The sequence below is a fragment of the Lynx rufus genome, unplaced genomic scaffold (assembly GCF_022079265.1).
Source record: "Lynx rufus isolate CCGP_SWC_20201006 ecotype Redwood Valley unplaced genomic scaffold, mLynRuf1.p SCAF_27, whole genome shotgun sequence".
Taxonomy (NCBI): domain Eukaryota; kingdom Metazoa; phylum Chordata; class Mammalia; order Carnivora; family Felidae; genus Lynx; species Lynx rufus.
In genome coordinates this window covers 8,147,256-8,169,147 of record NW_025814842.1, presented here as the reverse complement: position 1 = coordinate 8,169,147, position 21,892 = coordinate 8,147,256, and the positions used below count along the sequence as shown (strand labels likewise).

The window sequence follows — 21,892 nt, the reverse complement described above, 5'->3', positions numbered from 1 at the left end:
CACTGAGTGTCGCTGGGAAGCTGACCAGCCACGGCCGAGGCTGGGGGCTCTGGGGCAGCGGAGGAGTTGGGGGTCAGTGACACGTGATGGGGAGCCCAGGGGCAGGAGCACGGGTGAAGGCAGGAGTGGGTCCCCTGATTCCAGCCTGGCTCCCGGGACCGTGGGATCGCCACCAGTCAGACAGGGACCCGGGGGAAGGTGGGTTTGGGGGGTGCAGGTGATGACACAGGGGGCCGGGCTGAACTGCAGTGTCTCTGGGGGACCTCAAGATGGACATACTTCCAGGGAGTCCTCAAGAGCAACAGGGGGCTGGGGGCAGCCAGGGTTCCTGGGAGGGCACCCTCCCTGGGCTCCTGGGATCAGGCCTACGTGTTCCCCTTCGCCAGCAGGGCTCTGGACCCACCCCCAGGGGACCTGCCACCTGCAGCCTCGCCCCCTCCCAAAAAGCCCCCTCACTTCTTCGTTGGGCACCTCCCACGCCTGGCCGTGGCCGGCCTCCTGGAGAAACCGATCCCACCCGGACGGACGACCTCACCAGGGCAGGCAGCAGTGGGCATGGAGACCTGACCCGAGAAAACCAGAGTGCAGCCAGACTTGGAGGGCAGTGGCTCCGATGACATCATTGTGGCCTGGTTGATCGGCCGGGAGGCTGCCCTCCTGCACCGGGGACTGGCTAACTCCGAGGCTTCTGACCCTCACACAGGGGAATCCTCTCGGGCTCCCTCCCACACCATGCGGCCCGTGGAGTCTAAACTGAGGGGGAGGAGAGGAAGGAAGTCAGGAGACTTCTTCCTCCTGGCCTTCCACCCCACCAGGAAAAGAGGGTGGCAGGAGTCCCAGATCAGCTCCTAGGTCCGGACCTTCTGGGAACTCAGGCACTTGCAGGGAGTGAAGAGGGAGCAGACCTGATGGGTGCTGGACATGAGAGCCCCCTATTGTGTACCTGTGGGTGTGCCCCAGAGGAGGAATCATGATCGGCCAGGTACTTATTTCCCCAACTCTCTTGCAACTAGGAGGCAGGCATACAGCCTGGTGCTGGCCGACGAGACAGAAGAGCCTGTTAGGGTGCTTTGCCTTATCCTCTACATCCTGCCTCTGAACATGGTATGAGGATGCGATGCCTTGAGCTGCAGCAGCCACTTTGTAACCATGAGGCACTAACCATGAGGACAAAAGCCAATCCGCTAAGGAGGTGGAGGGGAAGGCTGTGAAGAGCTTGAGTTCTTAAGCCACCAAACCAATCCCAAGACCACCTACTGCTGGACTTCTTGTTGAACAAACAATAAATGTCTTTAAAGAATAACGTGCCACTGGCTGGGTTTCTGTTACTTACAGCTGAGCACATCCCTCTGACACACCAAAGCAGGCTACCTGTCTGAAGGGGCAGCAGCCACAGTTTCCAGGCCTCTGGGTTGCCGCTCTCTTATGCCAGCCGTCTGGCTTCTGGCTCCCCATCTGGGCTTCGCCTGCCTGGCTCTCACTGGCCTGACCACGGCCACCGATCCTGCCCCATGTCGTCTCTGAGCCCAGCAGGCTCACCTGGCCTCAGCAGGGCTGTCCCGGCAGTGCGGCCAGCTTCCATCCCCCTCCCTCTCCAGGCCGCCACCTCTCAGGGCCCTCAGACCTGAGCCCACTCAGGGGCTCTGTTTCCCCAGGGGACACTCAGGCATGTAGCAGGCAGGTAAACAGCTAGAAGGTGACCCAGATAACGCACAGACACTGAGACCCGAATCGCCCATCCCTGAGCTGGGAATCCAGAAGGAGGGCGGTGGCAGCTGCCTCTTCGCACTCCCCAGATGCCGACCACGTCCCCCTCTCCTCTCCAAAGCTCACCCCTGTACACCCTCCCCCAGAACAACCCGGTGAGGGTGGGGGGTGGGTGGGCAAGAGACTCCAATTTCCATTTCACAGGACAGTGGACGGAGGCCCGGAGCTGGGCAGGGACCCGGTGAGGCAGAGCCATTCCTGGGCAGGGACCCGACCCCCCCAACACCAGGGTCTGCAGAGGGGGTCACGACCCTCACCTCGGAGCCCCCTCACGGCCTGCTGCTGTGGCCGAGCGATGTGTCAGGGCGGGAGGACAGGGAGCAATTGCTCTCGGCAGGAGGGCCAAGGCCAGCTGGGTGGAGGACGGCCAGTCCTGTGCCATTCTGCCCCCAGGGCTGTGACTTGTAACACCCCGAGGTGCCGGGCTGGGGTCAGGGCGGGCTGTCGGCCAATACTCTGCCAAACCACTCAGAGGCTTCAGGAGCTGGAAAATGTCCGTCAGGCCCGCTGGCTTGGGGACCCCTCCTCTTTTTAAGATCTCGGGGGCCAGACGTTCCCCCCGGGGTTTTCCCCAGCACCCCCACCCTCCCGGGGCTTCCCCAGCCCCGGCCTGGCCCACGTGACAACATCTGTTCCCTGATGGCCTCCACCCCACCCCCATGGAGCCACTGACCCCAAGGAGGGTACAAGGTCCCCTAGTCCCCCCATGTCCAGGGGGCTGCCGGGAGCCCGGGGAGAGTCACCCAGCCGCCGGTGACAGTCCCACTCATGTCTGACTCCGGGCGACGGTCATCCGCAGCCCCGTCTCGCCGGGCAGGGGCCCCCACGGCCAGGCTTTCAGGGCAAGAGGCAGGGCCAGAGGGTGATGCGAGGGCTGCGTGTGTGTCTGTGTGTGTCCGCGTGTGTTTGTGCGTCTGCTGGGAAGACCTGCCAGGCAGGCTCTTCCGGGAGGGGCCCGACCTTTGGGCCCGCTCTGTGGCCCTGCCACACTCGGCCCGCCCCAGTGCTCTGTCCCCACCCTGGCCGCCCTCACACCCCCCTCCTACACCGGGACCCACCTTCCTGGGCCGGGCCGCCCCGGCAGCCCCAGGCCCCAGGAGGCCCCTCAGATATGTGAGGGTACAGCAGCCTCGTCCCCCAGCAGCCACCCTGGGACAAAAAGGAGAATGGGGCTCGTCCCCAGTCGGGACTCGGCCCGCGGTCCCCAGCTATGGCTTCTTCCTGCAGGCGCGGGAGACCCGAGACTCGCCGCTGGGGCTTTCTCGGGCCACAGGAACAATGCCAGCAGGCCGGTGAGGCAGGGGACATGAGGTGACGGTGGAGATAGCCCGGCAGAAGCGTCTCCCACGGAGGAACGGTAGACACCGCCAGCTGCCTCGTCCCCCGGCAGACTCAGTCCCAGGCACTGTCTCTCAGAGGGGCCAGATGGGACAGGGTCCCCCGGTGTCCACCCGGGGAACCCGCCTGTTGCCACACCTGTGCCTCACACGTCCTCCCTTCCCCAGAGCTGCCTGGGGCTACTCCCAAATAAATTACCTCTTCCTCTTCTTTCCTTTCTTTTTCTCTTTTTAAAAATGTATTTATTTACTTTGAGAGAGAGAGACAGAGAGACAGAGAGCACAAGCAGGGGAGAGGCAGAGAGAAAGAGGCAGAGAGAGAATCTCAAGCAGGCTCCACACTGAGCGCAGAGCCCGACGTGGGGCTCGATCCCACGAACCGGGAGACCGTGACCTGAGCCGAAATCGAGAGTCAGACGCTTAACTGAATGAGCCACCCAGGCGCCCCTAAATTAACTCATTCTTTATTCAGTCCTTCTGCCTCTGGGGTGACCCGCTCCACCCCGACGTAGGCGGGGCGAGGGCTGGCTGGTGCCAGGCAGCTCCTCCCCCATCGGCTTGTCTGTGCCCAGACGTGTGCCAGACGGGGAGAGGGGGAGCCAGAACGGGGGGCAGCAGCCTCTGGGGGGACAGGGCTCCCTCCTTTTCCCACTGAGGGGTCGGCTTCTGGATATCCAGCCCCGCCAGCCACTGAGGCCCACACCCAGACCAGCCTGCTGTCCGGGACCAGATCTCTTGCTTTCCCTGCTCCCCTCCCCCACACCAGGAGGCAGCCCAGAGTAGACCACCCAGAACCGCTGAGGCCCCAGCAGCACCCGACCCCTGGGACCAGGCTGCTCAGGGCCGGGCTTTCCCCAGTCACACCGTGCAGGAACCTGATCCACAACCCTCGCACACACACCCGCCAGCTCCCCAGGCCGTCTGACCTTGGCCTCCAGCGTGGTCAGCCTCTCGCTCATGTCGCTGAGCCGGGTACAGTTCATGCATTCTGAAAGAGAAGGGTGAGAATGGAGTGTAGACCCTGGTAGCCTCTGGGCAGGTGGGGAGCTCGCCGATCGGTTTGCCTGGCAAACTCTTACCCGTCCTTCAGGGCCTTATCCTCAGCGCCCCCTCCTCCATGCAGCCTGTCTTATCTGGCTGTAAGAATAGAATGTGCAAAAGGGCGTCATGGGGGACAGTGATGCCAATCTGGGGTGGGGGCGGTGGTGGTCAGGGAGGACCTCCTGGAAGCGGCAGCATCTAAAGCGAGGCCTAAGGGTTGCACAATGACTGGCCAGGTGAGGGAAGAGGGCTGAGGTCTGCAGACAGGCAAGAAAAGAGAAGGGTCTGGCAGCAACCTGGCAGACCCTCTCCCCCCCACCCCACCTCTTCCCCCCCGTCTGGAGCGGTAGGCTGGGCCCGAGCGGAGGAGGCCTGGCAGAAGGAGCTCTGGGCAGCGTCCTGAGGCCGGGGGCAGCTGTGGGAGGGGGTCAAAGTCAAGGTCAGATTTGCATTTTTGAAAAACTCATTCTGGCAACAGAGTGTACAATGGGTGGGCGTGGGAGGGGCTGGAAGCCGGAAGGCCAATTAGGAGACCACTAACGGCTAACCCCCCAGGCACACATCTCCCTGGGCTATAATTACCTATTTATGTCTGTCTGCCCCAGGAACCGAGCTCTTTAAAGAGGAAATAGATGGTTCAAAGCTGTTCTCAAGAGCTTTTATGGCCCCAGAAATCAAGGGATGCCTAAATCTCTCACTCGGTTCAAAGCCTGACCTTCCTGGAACCTCATTCAGGATGAACAGACACGCCGACGCACAAGAGGTTTGAGGGTAACTCATTAGGTCCCACTTGGTGTGCTGGGGCTGTCGGAGGCCCCGTGGCCACGGTGAGGCCTGAAGCTCACTGGCAGCATCTGTACCTGCTCCCCACTGGTCTCCCCTGTCCTTGGAGAGGCCCCCAACGTCATCTCTGGAAGCAGGTCACCTCACTAATGTTCCTCGTTCAGTGGTGATTGCTCGGCGAGGCATGTGGGGGACGGCCAGGGGTCTCGGGACCATGGTACGGGCTGTGTCCTCCCCAGGGGTGCCCGGCCTCAGGGCAAGGGGGGTTGACACTGGCGGTGTGCTCACCAGCCCTGGCTCGGTTTACAAGATGAATCATGTGGGCTCGGAGAGGCCCTGCTCACCCTCCTTCCCCTCCCCGGCTCCCCTGGGCTGGGCTCAGTCAGTGGTTTATAAGCATTTTTTAGGAACAGAACTCTTTTTCTCCCCCTCAATAAAACCGTGTCAGTAACCCTGATACCTAAAACAGATTAGAGACTGAGGTATAAACAGTGAAACTTTCAAACAACTAGAAGAATGTACAGTGACGTGGCTGGGAGGGGGCAGGACTTCACGAAGGACCGGTGAGGGACGGAGAGGTTTTCTGCTGAAACATGGGAGTTTTCTGCTGGACCCCCCCCCCCCCACCATGCTTCCCCCTAGTTTCTCCCAGGAAAGGGTGGTGAAGAAACAAAAGGGTACACGGGGGCCTGGGTGGCTCAGTCGGTTAAGCGACTGACTCTTGATTTCGGCTCAGGTCATGATCTCACGGTGCCTGAGATCGAGCCCGGAGTCAGGTTCTGCGCTCACAGCATGGAGCCTGCTTGGGATTCTCTCTCTCCCTCTCTCCCTGCCCCTCCCCTGCTCATACTCTCTCTCTCTCTCTGTCTCTCTCTGAAAATAAATAAGTAAATTTTAAAAAGAAAGCAAGGAAAATGTATAAACCACAAAACTAAGAGAAGGGCAGGGGAGAATGCTCGGCGGATGATGCCAGTAAATGAAATGCAGCCAGGAGCCCAGGCCCACGTGGGAAGAGGGCATCAGAGCCTCCAGGAGGCTGGAAGGCTGTCCTGGCTGGAAGGCCAGGCAGCGGAGGTGAGGGGTCCTCTCTGGGGACAGGGACGGGTCTCAGAGGAAAAGCCACAGACGCCCCGGGTGAAATGGCACGGTCTCCAGAAGCCCCCAGTCCGCAGGGCCAAACTGCACACACAGAGAGTGTGTGAAAGCCCTGGGGGCTTTCAACGCCTCCCTCCTGAAAATAGGCAGGGTTCCTGGGCCTTAAAAGAAGGCTTTAATGGAAAGACAGAGACCAAAACAAAGAGGGTCCCATCCGTCCACCCGCTAAGCTAATTCCACCTATCTACCCACCCCCCACCCACCTGCCTTACCCCCCACCCGCCCCCGCACCTCCCTAACCATTGCCTCCTCCCCCTGGGGCCCCTGTTAATACTGATGAGGTGGGTGGCGGGGGGGGGGGGGGGGCGGTGTACGAAGGAGGAGGCCTGCCCTCGGGGCAAAGGCCCGAGAACCCTCCCCAGCAGTCGTGTCTTCCCGGGCAGCAGGCACTGACTCTGGAGAGTGTGAAGAAGTGACTTTTCTGCCTGAGCCCCGGACCTCCTCCATGGCCAGGAGGGCCCCACCCCACCCTGGGGGCCGGTGGGAAGGGCAGGAGGCCTGACGGAAGCCGGGGAGCGTCAGCCTGGCCCAGTGAACATTCCTGAGGCCTTTAGGGGTTTAGGGGCCGTGAACACAGCATTTCCAGGGTCTGAGGCAACACAGGGGATTCTCTGCAGGGGGTAAGGGCTGTGGAGGGAGGGGCGAGCCTCAGGCTCTCACAGGAACCTATTTCTGGAAAGTGTGCTGGGCCCGGGCCCAGTTTGCTCTGGCACTGGGCACCCTGCTTGGCAGGTGAGGTGCGGCTTGGCCGTCAGCGGGCACAGGGGGTCCGGTTCCCCAGCCGCAGAGAGGCCCAGGAGGCCCAGCCAGCGGGGCAGGGGTGAGGCTGCCAGCTCGGCCTCCCGGCCACCTGCCTGGGCAGGCGCTGAGGCCTGGTGGGTTTTATGGTTCCCCTGGCATTCTGTCATCGACAAGCAATTACATTATGTTTGTTTCAACTTTTCTAACTATTCACGGGAGCCGTGGGAACGTGGAGATGGCACTGAGGGTGCTGAGCGCCTCGGTGAGGGGACCAGGCCCTGTCCACTGGCCCTGGGCCTCGGTTGCCCCACACTCAGATGAAAACTTTGACTTCCTGAGATTCCGAGAGTTCCCACGTTCCCAGCCCCCTTCCTAGCACACACAGGCCCACGAGCGCCCGGGGCCACCGCATATTTCCCAGTGTCTAGGATGCAGGAAAGTGTGTCAGGAACTCTGATGCCAATATGTGGGCATCCGAAGTGTAGATGTGCCAAACAAACCAGTCTGTGTGTGTGTGTGTGTGTGTGTGAGAGAGAGAGAGAGAGAGAGAGAATGAGAGGGACTCACTCCTTGGTGTGGTCAGTGGAAAGACTGTGGAAACTCACTGTGAGGCTGGAGAAGCCCTTATGTGACCTCTCCGCACCTCAGTTTTCTCATCTGTAAAAGGGGTTTGTATTGGATCAGCTCTAAGGACTTCAGGATCCTGGACTCTTTGCAGCTGCCACCCGTGCCCTTGCCCTTGGGCTGTCACTGCCGGGCTCTGCCCACCCACTGCCAGTCTACCTGCCACTCGCCTTCAGTCAGCACGGCTGGTGATGGCTCTGTATCCAGAATTCAGGACCCAGGTCCTGAGAGAAGCTGACTCCCCAGGCCAAGAGGACCCTCGCCGACCGCAGAAAAGTCTAGAGGCCGAGTGAGACCACTGTGAGGCTTGGGCCATAAGACCTTGACAGGGGGAGCCAGGGCACACGGGTGGTCCTGTCCCCAGACACCCAGCTCCCTCTGTGAGACGGATCCACAAGCAGCGGGCATGTGCAGGGTGGATGTCACCAGAAGGCCAACCCAAGCAGGCCCGGCTGGAAGAGATCCCTAAAATCCCCCTGGAGACCTTGGACTCCAGCCAAAACTCCTAAGCCCAGTTAGGAGAAGAAAGCTCCCAGGAGGTCAATGGGGTCAGATGCTGTGGGGACAGAGGGTGGAGCTGGCCAGGTGTGTTCACAGGGAACCACAGGAACACAGAGGTCCTAAGTGGCCTCAGTTTCCCCAATGTGACAAGAGCTGGGCTGGGCCCAGCACAGAAAGGACTGGCACCTTTCTAGCTTACTACATATCCAGTCAGCCCTGATCTACCCAAGAGTTCAGCCTTGGGTCACATATTCTTTTAGTGCCTCCCTCCTCCCCATTGGAGCCTTGAAGGGTGTGAAGGACCTTCCTCTACTGGTGAGACTTTGGTCACCTCACCCTCTGCTGGAAACTGCTATGGGGGGGGGGGCAGAGAAATATTGTCTTGACTAGGTCCTGGTTTCTTTTGCCTTTTAATTCACTACCACGCCCCCAGCCAGGCCATGCACCCATCAGGCCACACCCTCTCTGGCTAGGCCACACCCCTCCAGCTAGGCCCCTCCAACCAGAGAGAAGAGGTGGATGTGCAGTGACTTTGGACCCTGTGCAAACTCCTGCAGTAAAGCCCATGAGAAGATGGATTTGTCCACCTGTGGGGTTCAGCTCCTGGTGTGTGACTATTAAATATGCACAGAGAGCCTCTAATGCAAAAGACAAAGACCAAAAGAATAAACAAGAAAAAAGAAAACTCAGAAAACAGAGACAATGAGTGGACAGAAAAAAACTTCAAAAAACACAGCAAAATTCCAATATCCTTAGAGAGATATGAGAAGATACCACATCCCCGAAACAACAGGAAGTTATTTACAAAGAACCTCCAAAACACAAAAATGCATCTGTAGAAATGGAAAAAAAAAATAGCTGATGTAAAATATTCAGTGAAAGGATTAGGAGATAAGGAGATTTTCTAGAAAGTTGCAAAACGAGGGCTATGAAAGATGGAGAGAAGAGATAAGAAAATTAGAGGATCAATCCAGGTCTAATAACTAACTGGAGGTTCTAGAGAAAGAAAATGGAGAAAAGAGAAATGATCCCAAAAGACACCTAAAACTGACTGATATAAACTTTCAAATTGAAAGACCATGTGAAATGCCAGATTAAAAAAAAAAAAAGAAAACGAAAACCCAACTCTTACCAAAAAGCACATTGTCACAAAAGCTCAGAATCCCAGAAAGAAAATTTTAAAAGCCTCCAAGATAAAATGAGGCCTCCAGGAAATGTCCAGAATCAATATGGCATTGGACTTCTGGACAGTAACAGCAGAAGCTGGGAGATAGGGGTATTCTTTTGAGAGAGTACAGTTTCTGGCTAAGATTCTATACCCAGCTCAACTATCCCTCAGGTTTTGAGAGTAAAATGAAGCATGTGTAGACATGCATGGCCTCAAAACATTGACACTCTATGTACCTCTTCTCAGAAAGGTGCTGAAGGATGTACTGTACCAAAACAGAGTAAGCTAGAGAAAAGAAGTCACAAAACAGGGATACCAAAGGCAAGGAGTTCAACAACAAAGGGACAGGAGATGGGAAATAAAGGCACATCACCTGGTGACAGCAAATAGCACAACCTGACCACATTAGACAAGGAGAAAGAGGGCTTCTAGAAAGGGAAAAGCCCCTGATGTATGTGAGTGTGAGGGAGAATTAAACTTCTTTTGGAAAATTTGGGGTGAATTAGTGACATGCCAAGGGATACATCTATGGCATGGCTTAGAAAACTAGGCAAACAAACAGAAAAATGAATCACTAACTCCAGGAAAAGAAGTCTAAAGGAAGGAGATGCAGCTTGGTATATTACCTGAGATCAGCTGTGAATATTACTTCCTTTGTTATACAATGCTAGTCATTCATTGTCTACTGATCTAACCCAAAGTGTGGTACAATTACTTGGGAGGAGGAGGAAAAGACACAGAGGATGGGTCAGAGATGAAAAAAAAAGCACCAGAATCTCCCACAGGACAGAATCAACAGAGAACCTCTAAGTTTAAAAACCAACAGAAGTAACAACATATAAATGTCAGGTAGCCTATGGAGGTAAGGCCTCCTACCCCCAAAAAGCTGGACTATGGGGGAAAAAAATGGGAGGTGAGGAGGGGTACGGGGGACTGCTTTTTTTTTTTTAACGTTTTATTTATTTTGAGAGAGAGAGAGAGAGAGAGCACAAGCAGGGGAGGGGCAGAGAGAGAGGGAGACAGGATCCTAAGCAGGCTCCAGGCTCTGAGCTGTCAGCACAGAGCCTGACGCGGGGCTCAAACTCACGAGCTGTGAGATCATGACCTGGGCTGAAGTCAGACACTTAACCATCTGAGCTACCCAGGTGCCCCGGGACTGCTCTTTTTTAACTGTAAGCCTTGAAGGACACCTGCCTTTTTAAAACAATATACATACTTAATACACATGCTATAATTCAAATGTTAACTGGGTAAGAACATGACACATGGTCAGGATGGTATGTAAAAAATGACAACATTGGATCTGTTTTCTGCTTATAATCACATAAAAGATGGACAGCCAAGAAACGGAACCTGGAAAAATAAACACAGTTGCAGTGGCAGGATTATGGGTGAGTTTTGCCCATGTTTTTGGAAATTTTCCCATTGATGTTCTATGGTTTGGGCTCAGTTTCCTGATCTAACAGCGAGATCAATCATCCCGACCTCATGAGGGCTCCTGTGTAGGGTAAGAGAACTGAGCCGGGAGAGCAGTGCCCACCCTGCCCCGGGCCCTCCGTCCTAGGCCCGGAGATGCACAGCCAGCTTCCAACAGTGGCTCCCAGGGACTGATTGGCATCTGAGTCGCTGGCTTTTCCACCTTCACCATCCCTGAGCCCCTGGCTTGGCGACCTCTCCCTCTGGGGCCGCTACCAGGTGGGGCAGTGACCTCTGGGTCTGCTCTGCAGGAGGCCAGCTCTCGTCCCACATGTTAGCAAGCACATAGTAGGCTTTTAATAAACACCCGTGGAATAAATGACACAGATAGCCCTTGGGGGCCATTTGTTTGTAGCTCTTAGTGTTCTGAACGGAGCGGGAGCAGATGCTGAGAATCATTTACAGGCAGAGAGACCAAGGCCTAGATCGTGGCTTCATGGCAGAGGAGACACTCTTGGCCCCCAGGGCTCCTCCCTCGGTTCCCTGGGGAAGGTTCCCGCATTAGGAGAAGCCATTTGCACGTGTCTTGACTGCGAAGAAGTTAGAGACCTGGCTCCACCGCTAAGCCAACACCTTTGCAAAGTCATTGGACCTCGGCACCTGTTTCCTCCTCAGTAAAACGGGCAAGATCATCTCTCCCTGACCCACTGACCCACCCCTGAGAATCGCCATGAGCCTCAGAAGAGATGGCCTTGAACACACGCTACAAAGTCTGGTAGGGGAATGGCCCGGAAGCTCATATATCTGGTCTGGGCACGACTAGATCCCCCCCACACCATGGCCCCTTAGGATTAGCAGCTTGAAACTTACTGGCTGAGGGCAGATGGAGGCCTGGGGTGGTGCATTTTATGTGTCAACCTGGCAAGAGTCTTGTGCCGTTGCTTGGCCAAACACTAGTGTAGATGTTGCTGTGAGGTATTTGGCAGATGCGTTTAACATCTACAATCAGGTGACTTTAAGTAAAAGAGGTTACCTTGGATAACATGGGTGGGCCTCATCCAATCAGTTGAAGGCCTTAAAAGCAAAAAGTGAGGTTTCCCAGAGAAGAAGGAATTTTGCCTCAAGACTGCAGCAGCAAACCCTTGTCTGAGTTTTCACAGCGTGTTGGCCTGTCCTAAAAATTTCAAACTTGCCAACCCCTATAATTGCATAAGCCAACTCCTTAATATAGATGATAGATTATAGATCTAAAGAGATACATATATAGCTATATAGATACACACACACACACACACACATCCTACTGATTGTTTCTCTGGAGAACGCAACTGATTCAAGGTGCAACCTGAAGACAAGTCCTAAACAGACTCATCAACCAGGAAAGAATCTTCTGGACTTTTAAGAGTGTTCCATGATTCAGCTCCAGCTGCCTTACAGATATTGTTGTCAGATTCAGCGAATAGAAACACAATAATGTATCTGGCAACCTTACTTAGTATTTTGTCTTTCTACAGACACACCGAGGTCTCTGTGATAAGGACCCAGGGACAAGTGGCCTCTCCTTCAAAGCTCTCTGGACACATAAGCAAGCACTGTCCATCTGTGTGCCTCTCCCATGCGAGGCAGGGCCAACCCCAGCCAGGGGACATCAAGAGGGCTTCCTAAGGAGGTGGCCCTGAGCCCTGACTACTACTGGTGAGACAAGCAGGACTTGCTCTGGGTCTGGCCCTGGACTAAGCCTTTTAAACCCATTTTCTTTCTGTGGGAGCCTCCCACCAACCCTGAGGCAGACACTAGATTGCTATCCCCATTTTGCAGATGGGAAAAGTGAGACAAATTTGAGCTGGGCTGGGTGTTGGAGAGCTCTCAGCCCCCAACTCCTCACCTTTCCAAGGTCCCGCCTGGCCTTCCGCCAGCCAAAACCGACCTCCTACAGATCCCTGGCTTCGGCTCCTGTAACAGGTAGGAATCTAATTTGCCACGAGGGTAGGAGATGGGGGTCAGGAGTGGAGGGAACAAGCCAGCTGCAGGCTGGAGCTCCTGAGTCTACCAAGGGTTCCCAGGGTGCTCTGAGGTCAGCCCCGGGGGGAACAGAGAGGCCCCGGTAGGACCTGAAAAGGAAATCACCGTTTCAAGTTAACTTCTGGAGAGCCGCTTATCCAGGTAATCACAGACACATTGGATTTCTCTAAGCCACACACCCCAAAAGGAAGGGCGGAGAGGGCGAGGCCAGGCGGAAGGGGAGACCCACCCTGTGCTTCCTCTATTCCTTCCCAACACATCCCAGAATAATGAGCCCCATCAGGGGCCAGGAAGCCTGCTGGTCGGCCAGGGCTGTGGCTGCATGCCAGACCCAGCCCTGGGGCTCACGGACAGGACAGAATAATTAAATTCCGTCCTTTTGTATATGAGGGATCACACAGAAGGCAACATTTTTCAGGAACTTCTGCCAAGACTTTTATTGAAGAGTAATTGAGTTCCTTTTTGGAGCCGGGCGGCCTCACATGGGTGTCTTCATGGTAGAAACACAAATCCCCAAAGGGCCAACTGCACCGAAGCTTCTCAAAGCACAATGGTAGCCAGTCACCTCCTCCCCGTGGGCACCCACGTCAGCAGCCCCTGGACCGCAGAACTTTCTGGCAATGTCCAGAATCACCCCATGGGCAAAAGGGACAATGCTGGTAAGTGAAACTGATTCACCAGTGTTTACCAGGCACCTACTGGCTGAGAGAAAGAAATGCCCGGGCATAGTGCCCTCCATTTGCGAGTGAAAAGGATGAGATTCAGAGAGGTTCAGCAATGTGCTCAAGGTCACACAGCTTGTCAGTTAAAAACCAAAATTAGAACCCAGGGCTTCCCTTCTCTTGAGGCCACGGTGGGCTGGACTATGTGCCCCGGCTGGGGCAGCAACTCTCAATGGATGTGCAGACAGTGCCTGGACCATGGACAAAGTCTGTGACTTCTGTACCTCACCATGGCCCTAGAGACTTTGCTGACCAGGCTGGGCAAATCTGTCTTCCATTCTCTCTACCTCCACATCCAGCCCAGAATTCAAGGACAGTGGGTCTTGACCTTGAACCATGTGGACCATGGCTGACCACACCCTAGAGCATCTTCCCCCCAACAAAATCTGAGGAGGAATGATTAGAATTATTAAGTTATTTTAGCAAGGTCACTGGAATAAAAAGACAGTTTACAAAAATCAACCCTATTTCTATCTACTGGCAATAAACACACAGAAAGTGAAACTTTAAAATGATAATGTTCACCAAAATATCATGCAGTTATCAAATTATCTAGAAATAAATCTACTGAAAACTCCAGAACATCACTGAGAAATTAAAGAAGAGCTAAAGAAATGGAAAGATATACTATGTTCATGGATCGGAAGACCTAATATTGTGAAGATGTTCATTCTCCCCAGTTGAGCTATAGAGTCAATGCAATCCCATTCAAAATATCAGAAGGCTGTGTGTGTGTATGTTAGGAAACTGGCAGGTGAATTCTGACATGCATATGAAAACACAAAGGTCCAAGAAAAGCCAGGGCAATCTTGAAGAAATAGAACAAAAGGGGAAGACTTAAACTTCTTTAAATTGAGACCTTTATTTCTTTTTTTTAAGTTTATTTATTTTGAGAGAGAGACAGAGTACATGTGGGGGGGGGGTGGGCAGAAAGAGAGGGAGAGAGAATCTCAAGTACAGTACCACAGAGAAAGGCTAGAGTTTTCAATAAAGAGTGCTGGGTCAAGTGGAAAAGAAAAATAAAAGAATCAGACCCCTAGCCCACACCACACGTGAAAGTCGATTACAGATGTAGCGTAGGTCTAAATGCAAAAGGTAAAACACAACTCTTAAAGGCTACTACCTTTGTGACCCCGGAACAGACACAGAATTCTTCAACCGGACACAAAAACCACTAGCATTAAAGAAGACCTTGACAAAGTGCACTGCATTAAAATTAAGAACTGATTGGGGCACCCGGGTGGCTCAGTAGGTTCTCTCTCAAAAATAAGCGAACGTTAAAAAAAAAAAAAAACCTTAAAAATCTGTTTGCATCAGAAGGGAATGAACAGGCCTATCACCGAGTGGAAGAGGATTCTAGGAAAACACATATATGCAAAAATCATATGCACAGGGGCTCAACTCATTAGCCACACGAGGAAATGCAGATTCGACCACAGTGGAGCACTCCCACATGCCCACCAGAATGGCTAAAATCAAAAAAGACTAATGATGCCAAGTAATACAGAGCATGGGAGCCACCGGAATGCTTAGTGCCACTAGAGTGTCCATGGTATCCCCACTTGGAAAAAAAAAAAAAAAACACCTGGCAATTTCTAACAAGGCTGAGTAGAAGCGATTCCATCCCTAGATACGTATCCAACAAAATGAATCAATACTTTCACCAAACGACACGTGTAAGAACGTTCCCCGTGGCGTCGCGCATACAACCCCAAGTTATAAATAGCCCCAATTCCATCAGTGGACGTCTGGGTCAATTGAATGTTCACCAAATGGGACGCTAACGGTACTAAGTGAGCACAAACCGCATGCAGCCGTGTGGGCGGACCTCACCAAGATCATGCTGGGTGAAAAACGACGACCCCTAAGAGCACGTTGTGTGATCCCTTTTATCTAGAGTTCCAACACGGGCGGAGAGCTCTGAGCGTGGCATTCAGGTCAGCGGTCACCTTGGGGAGGACGGTGATGGGAAGAGGCAGTGGGGGGGCCTCTGAGGTGATGAAAAAGTCCTCTTTCTGGATGTGGGTGCTGGGGCACAGGAGCGGTCAGTTTTCAAAAAACCTGCCAAGCTGTTCTGCTCATCCTAAACCACCCATCTGGCATTTCACCCTCCGACGCTTCTCCCTGCTCTGAGGACAAACCCCACCCATGTGGGCTTTTGCCACTGGGTAGGGGGTGCAGGGAGGGGCAAAGGCAGGAACCAGGCCACGTGTCCCCCACCCAAATGCAGACACGTGAGAACACGCATGTGGGTACAGTATGCGTGTGTACACGGTCAGCTCCAAGGGCAGGGCAGTCTACAGGGAGCGTCTCTGTGCATGCACACTCGCGTGCACACTGTCTGTGTGTCTGTCTGTCTGTCTGGTCCTGTGCTGACGCGTGGGTGGAAGCCTGGAAGCATTCTCCGTTTACACAGAGCCCTGTGGTTTACAAAGCTCTCTTACACCTTTGGCCTCACCTGGTACCCGTGGGGCCTGTGAGGAACCACAATCCACGGTCCCGACCTGTACAAAGCGCAGCTCAGAGAGGGGAGGAGGCTTCCCCAGGTCACACAGAGCTGCGCCAAAAACCCCAGTGTCCCCAGGGCAAGGCCAGGGACCTCCCCCTAGCAAAAGAAACCCAGTGAGCACAAGAGGCTGCAGGAGGAAGGGTGCGGGCCCCCGTCAGCAGCCCGCCAGCTACGGAGGCCAGGGGTCTGTCCCTGGCCTCTGATGGGCCGGAAGTGGGGTCTGCTCCGTGTGTCCTCAGGCAGGGCACAGCCCTCTCTGGGCCTCCGCTTCCCCTGGGTCATTCCCTGAGGCAGAAAGTGTAACTGGAGCCAGAAGGCACAGGGGCTGGGTGTCACCTTTCCCCTCCTCTCGGGCCAAGGAGCCAGGCTTTGCTTCCTGCCAGCAGATGGACCCTGTCATGGGGGCTCGTCTCAGGCTGCTGTGGTGAAACGTGATCCCCTGTGAAGCCTCCCGTGCTCTGGAGAGGTCGCCTGACCGCAGGGTGGGATTCGGGCATCCCGGACTCCGGGCGAGGAGCAGGGGTCCTGGGCCATCTCGCTTCATCCGCTCCCTGTCAGGGGCCCTCAGCTTCCCTCCACGATAAGCCTAGACAATAGTCCCTGCCCTGCGTGGCCGGTCCAGACCTTTGTCCCTGGCCTGTGGAGAGTGGTCTCCAGAGGTGAGAGAGGTGACAAAGCTGCCCGAAGCCCTAAAGGCAGGGGCGGGAACAGGATCGCAGGGGCTCCAAAGCCTGTGTACTTTTTCTTTAAAGACGTCCGGCTTCCAGGGCACCTGGGGGGCTCAGTCGGTTAAGAGTCCGACTTCAGCTCAAGTCATGATCTCGCTGTTCCCGAGTTCGAGCCCCTCGCTGGGCTCTGTGCTGACAGCTCAGAGCCTAGAGCCTGATTTGGAGTCTGTGTCTCCCTCTCTCTCTGCTCCTCCCCTGCTCTCTCTCTTGCTCGCTCTCTCTCTCGAAAACAAGCATTAAAAAAGACAAAAATTAAATAAAAATAAAGATGTCCACCTTCTGATCCCTTCGGTCGCCTTGGAAACCTCACACGCAAAGGAGTCACAGCTGTAACATCAGTGACAGCGCCCAAGCAAGGGGCACGGGCTTTGGTGCCTGGACCCTGAGGCTCCCCGAGGCTGCTACAGCCCTGCCATGGCTGTGTCACCTGCCAGACAGGTTCCCGGAGGAGAGGATAAGCACCTGTCCGGACAGGTGAGTGGTAGTAGTTGGTGGCAGATTTGCTGGATTCATCGGCACTATTCCTTTTTTTTTTTTTTTCAACGTTTATTTATTTTTGGGACAGAGAGAGACAGAGCATGAACGGGGGAGGGGCAGAGAGAGAGGGAGACACAGAATCGGAAACAGGCTCCAGGCTCTGAGCCGTCAGCCCAGAGCCCGACGCGGGGCTCGAACTCCCGGACCGCGAGATCGTGACCTGGCTGAAGTCGGACGCCCAACCGACTGTGCCACCCAGGCGCCCCCCATCGGCACTATTCCATATGGGCTGAGGAGTGAATCCCTTCAGCCTGGCATGGCTGGGGGACGTCCGTCCCCAGAAATCGATGGCGTGGGTGGGTGTGGAGGGGCCAGAATCCTGCAGGATAAGGTACTTGATGGCCCTCAGGTGGGGTCCCCGAAGCCGGGGTGGGGGGGGGAGCCAGTCTCTGCAGCCTTTGGGGGGAGCAAGAAGGTGGGGTGGGGTCATCCCCGGGGTACGTTCTATCTTTCAGAGTCAGTGATTCAGCTGCCTCTCTTGGGTGGATTCTGAGGCTCGTGTTGGTAATCCGAGGTTACCATTTGAAGCGTCTTACTCCTTCTTCCTCGTCCAGAAACAGATCGTAAATATCTCCAGGGTCTCATGCGGCTGGCGGGCGGCGTTGCCCGGGCCTGAAAGATGATACCAAGCACAGGCGAGGGAGACGAGCTCTGCGATTGCGGGCCCATTTGGGCACGTGGGGTTGGTACTGCCATGGCTGTGTGTCACCGGGAGAGTCCCTTTTAACAGGGCTCCAAGCCGAAGGGCAAGGTTCAAGGGCCACAAAGCAAAACTGGCCACAAAGCTGGCTGAGGGGGGAGTGGAGTGGGAGGGGGCCTCCAGACCACGGGAGATGTCACCTGACTCTGCCCAGGGGCTTCTGAACCCCAGGGGGCGGCAAGGAGCACCCTCAACCTGGAGCCCGGGTGGGGCTTCCCCCTCCTTCCGCAGTGGCCAAGGCTCAGGAGGACACAGACAAGGGGTCCGTAAGACAGCAAGAAGGCGTGGAGTCTCTTTGGTCGTCAGGGCTTGTGGAGGGAAACGAGAGCAGAGTTTTAAGAACTGATGGCAGAGTCCTTGGTCTGTCCCCAGGTGGTGGGACTGGAGGGGGCAGTGAACAGGGGAGGAGCCCCCAGCAAAAAGGGAGGACACGCGGGGGTGGGGGCAACACCTGAACAGGCCCCTCCCCTCTCGGGGTCCCTCCTCCTCCAAAGGCAAGGGGAAGGCCCGAGGTGGCTCAGCTTTAATTCAGGGTTCGGTTGGCCTCCAGGAAAGGCCTGGGCCTCCTCATGGGGCCACCTGCCTCACGACAGTTGTTCAGGGGAGCCAGGAGGTGAGTACGGGGCGTTTCCTGTGGCCAAATCCCAGGCTGGAGGGACCACAGGCCTGACGTCGTGTTGGAGAAGGGCTCTGAGCAGTTTTCAACTGCTTTTTAACAGGGAGAAGTCTCTTTCCTACACACCCAACTTCTTCTGGGACCCTGAGAGATAACAAATCAAAGAGAAGCCACTCTGCCTGCCGGGGTTGGGGGTACAGAATCAGCTACCTCCTGCCCCTGGGCTCAGGGTGGGCAAGAGCTGGACAGGTCTCGGAGTTCCCGCTCCCAGTTCTCAGATGCTCGGGGAGCTGCAGGGGATGAGGCCCACCCCCGTTGAGCTGGGGTGTGGCACCCACACAGAAGCCGGCAGCATCTGGGGCTTGGCCCGCCCCCTCCCTGCATGCCTATCCCTCAGGGGCCACAGGCCAGGTCAGGTCAGCTGGCCAGGAGTAGGTCTGGCTGGACCCCTGGCTCAGCTGGCCTCCGGTCGAGACCCAGGGAGGATGGAGAAGGAGTCAGTAGATGACCAGACTCCTGGCTCTCAGGGTCAAACCGATCACCTGTCCCAGCCGGAGGGGGTTGCCATGGCAACCTGGATAAGGCCCCTCCCCTTCGCTGAGGATGGTTCAATTGCCTCTCTCTTCCAGCCTGGAGGATCACTCAGATGCCATCTGGTTCTTTCTTAGAGACACTTTCCCTCCCCACCACCGGCCCAGTAGTTTAAAACACACTTGAAGAATACGCAGGCACTTGTCCGGGATTTACAGGGGTTGCCTGAGAGCTTAAGGCTTCCTCATCTCTCTGGACCCTGCCACCCAAGAAGCTGTGTGACCTTGGGGAAGTTACTGAACCCTCTGAACTCCAGTTACCTTGCCCAGCAGAGGAGGATAATCAAAGCCACCTCCAAGAGCCCTGAACCGGTTAGAGAGAAAACAGATTTAGCACAGAGTGCAGGTCTGAGAAAGGGCAGTGTTACTTGTGTTCCTGTTACAAAGCAAATCTCCCATACAACTGCAAAGACCAAAGGATCTTAGACCTACCTTACCCAGCCCTTTCTTTAAGCGGACTAGAATACAGGTCTGGGGTGGTTAAGCGGCTCGTGACCACGGTCACACAGTCAAGGTAGTGGCCAGCTCCTGAGCTAAAACCCAGTTCTGAGTATGCATCACTCTCTCGGGATGGGTATTTCATTAATCCTCAGTCATCTACACCATAGTAAGAACGAGTCGGTACATTACCACTGGAAGCACAACACTTTACGAAGCACGCTCCCATTCCCCTCTCCTGCCAGGAAGGCCTAAAAAGAAAATAATACTGTCCCCCCAATTAAGAAGGGGCAAGAGATTGTCCAACCCAGAAAGATGGAAGGTGGCCTGGGACCCAGAAATGCAATCTTCCTCAGTCAGCAGCTCCATGTGGGTACAGGTTCAAGGAAGGAGACAAGAAGCCCTCTGCTCAGGCACAGACTGCAGCTATTGGATCGGGGCTCCTGTTGGCCACGTTTTCCAGCACCCAGACGCCAGTCTGCAGCAGCCGGGGAAGCTTCTGCTCCGTCAACAGGGCTGGCGTCCACACTGGTCCTACCCCAGGCTTCTAGGAGCCCAGCTGGACACACCGAGTGGTAGATGGGAGAAGCCTCAGACCGGAAACAAAGCCATTGCCGGGGATGCAGGAGACAGTCGGAAGCAGGCCTCAGAGTCTGAAATGCCTGTTCATGTTCTCGGCCCATTTCTCTATCGGATTATTCTTTTCCGTACGGATCCACGGAAGCTCTTTCCATAGTTCTGATACCAATCTGTCGTCAGTTTTACACGGTTTATACCTCCTCCCTGTCTGTGGCCTGTGGTTTTGCTCTGGTGATGCTGCCTTCTGTCACACAGAAGGTCATTCCTCTATTTGCCATTTATTCCTTTAATTCAAGGTATTGGTGTGAAGCCTGGTGGCTGCCTCCAGGCAATAATTTATTGCCAAGTTGGCTAACACGCAGTGTATACAGTGTGCTCTTGGTTTGGGGGGTAGATTCCCGTGATTCACGCTTCCATACAACACCCAGTGCTCACCCCAACAAGGTGCCCTCCTCAATGCCCATCTCCCATTCTCCCCTCTCCCCTACCCCCCATCCACCCTCAGTTTGTTCTCTGTATTTAAGAGTCTCTTATGCTTTGCCTCCCTCCCTCTCTGTTTGTATCTATTTTTTCCCCAGTCCCTTCCCCCATGGTCTTCGGTTATGTGTCTCAAGTTCCACGTATGAGCCCATTCACGAGTTTAAAGGGACACTTCTAATGACTCAGGCTAGTGCGATGTTGGCCGTGTAACTCGCAGCTGGGATCTGTGTGACCGGAGCTCCCTTTCCTGCCCGGCTTGCCAGGACTTCTCAGCACCGACGGGTGTCAAACTGGACCTTCTCAACTGTTGACGAGCTGAATTACAGGAGTAGATTTTCTAAACTCTGCTTGGCCGTGATCGATTACTTCCCCCCCCCCCCCCATCCCGCACTGCTGGATTTGAATAGTTAATCTTTTCATGTTGGATGTTTTACTTGAGCCATTTTTAGCTCCAACTCGGAACCAGCTTTGTGGCCACAGAGGTAGGGTAAGTTTCAGTCCTGAGCCTGTGGGAGGCAGAGGCCCAAGACTGGTTTCTCGGGCTCATTTCTCCCCACCCAGAGTCCAGACAGACAAGCTTGCTTGCAGCCTCCGGGAGCAAGGGGTGAGCTTTTCTTGTCTCCCCTATTACTAAGTCTCAGATCTAAAGTGTCTACAACATGGGAGCCCCCAGCTCCACCCCCATACTGGCTCAGATGTAAACCTTGGTCCCAGGTTCCCGAAACCCACGTCCCCACCCCACCACACCTGCCACGGTGACCCAGCATTAATCGCAGAACTGTCTGCTTCCTTAGGTGACCTGAGCTCCCGGAGCTTGGGGAGGGGGCAGTGCCTGGACAGGTCCTGTGGGATCCAACTCTTGGTCCCCCCCTCACCCCCTGCTCTCTTCCTGCTAGACCGCCGGCTGATCCAGGTACTGGGTAGGATACCCAGTACTTAACGTGCTGGTACTTTCGTAGTGATCTAGCCTTGAGAGGTCATCTGTGCCTAGATTATGAAGAGATTCCCGGTGTGTGATGTCTCATCGTGGGTTCACACCCAAGCGCTCCTGATCCTTGGCCATGGCCAAATCCCTTGGGCCCAAAGTTCTTTACATAGCATATGTATAGACGATATTTACATATATACATATATTCACAAAATACGGTGTGTGAGTCTCCCTAAGGCTCTTGCCAGCTCTGACATCCAAGCTCTGCACGATGAATCTGATGCTGGGATCACAAACTCACATGTGCGCGCGCACACACACACACACACACACACTCCCACCCCCCCCCCCCCCCATCATGGTAGTCGCTTAGCCTTCTCTATAGCACATTCTAGGCTGATACCTGACTCAAAAAGCCAAGAGATGGAATGCTCCCCCTCGGGCCCCAGGGCCCGATGGCCTGTGAGAGTCTGGACCAGGTGCGCAGGAACAAACAGCTACCAGCTCTGG

General features: G+C 55.1%; 1 protein-coding gene across 2 annotated transcripts in view; it reads right to left on the bottom strand.

The window, feature by feature from the left end:
- Positions 1-21,892, bottom strand: part of COL26A1 (collagen type XXVI alpha 1 chain) — a 165,306-nt gene that overhangs the window by 16,668 nt on the left and 126,746 nt on the right. For both annotated transcript variants that reach the window (XM_047089063.1, XM_047089064.1), the window contains exon 4: positions 4,031-4,092. In XM_047089063.1, the coding sequence (XP_046945019.1) occupies positions 4,031-4,092 (62 nt within the window). The remainder of the gene's footprint in view (positions 1-4,030; positions 4,093-21,892) is intronic.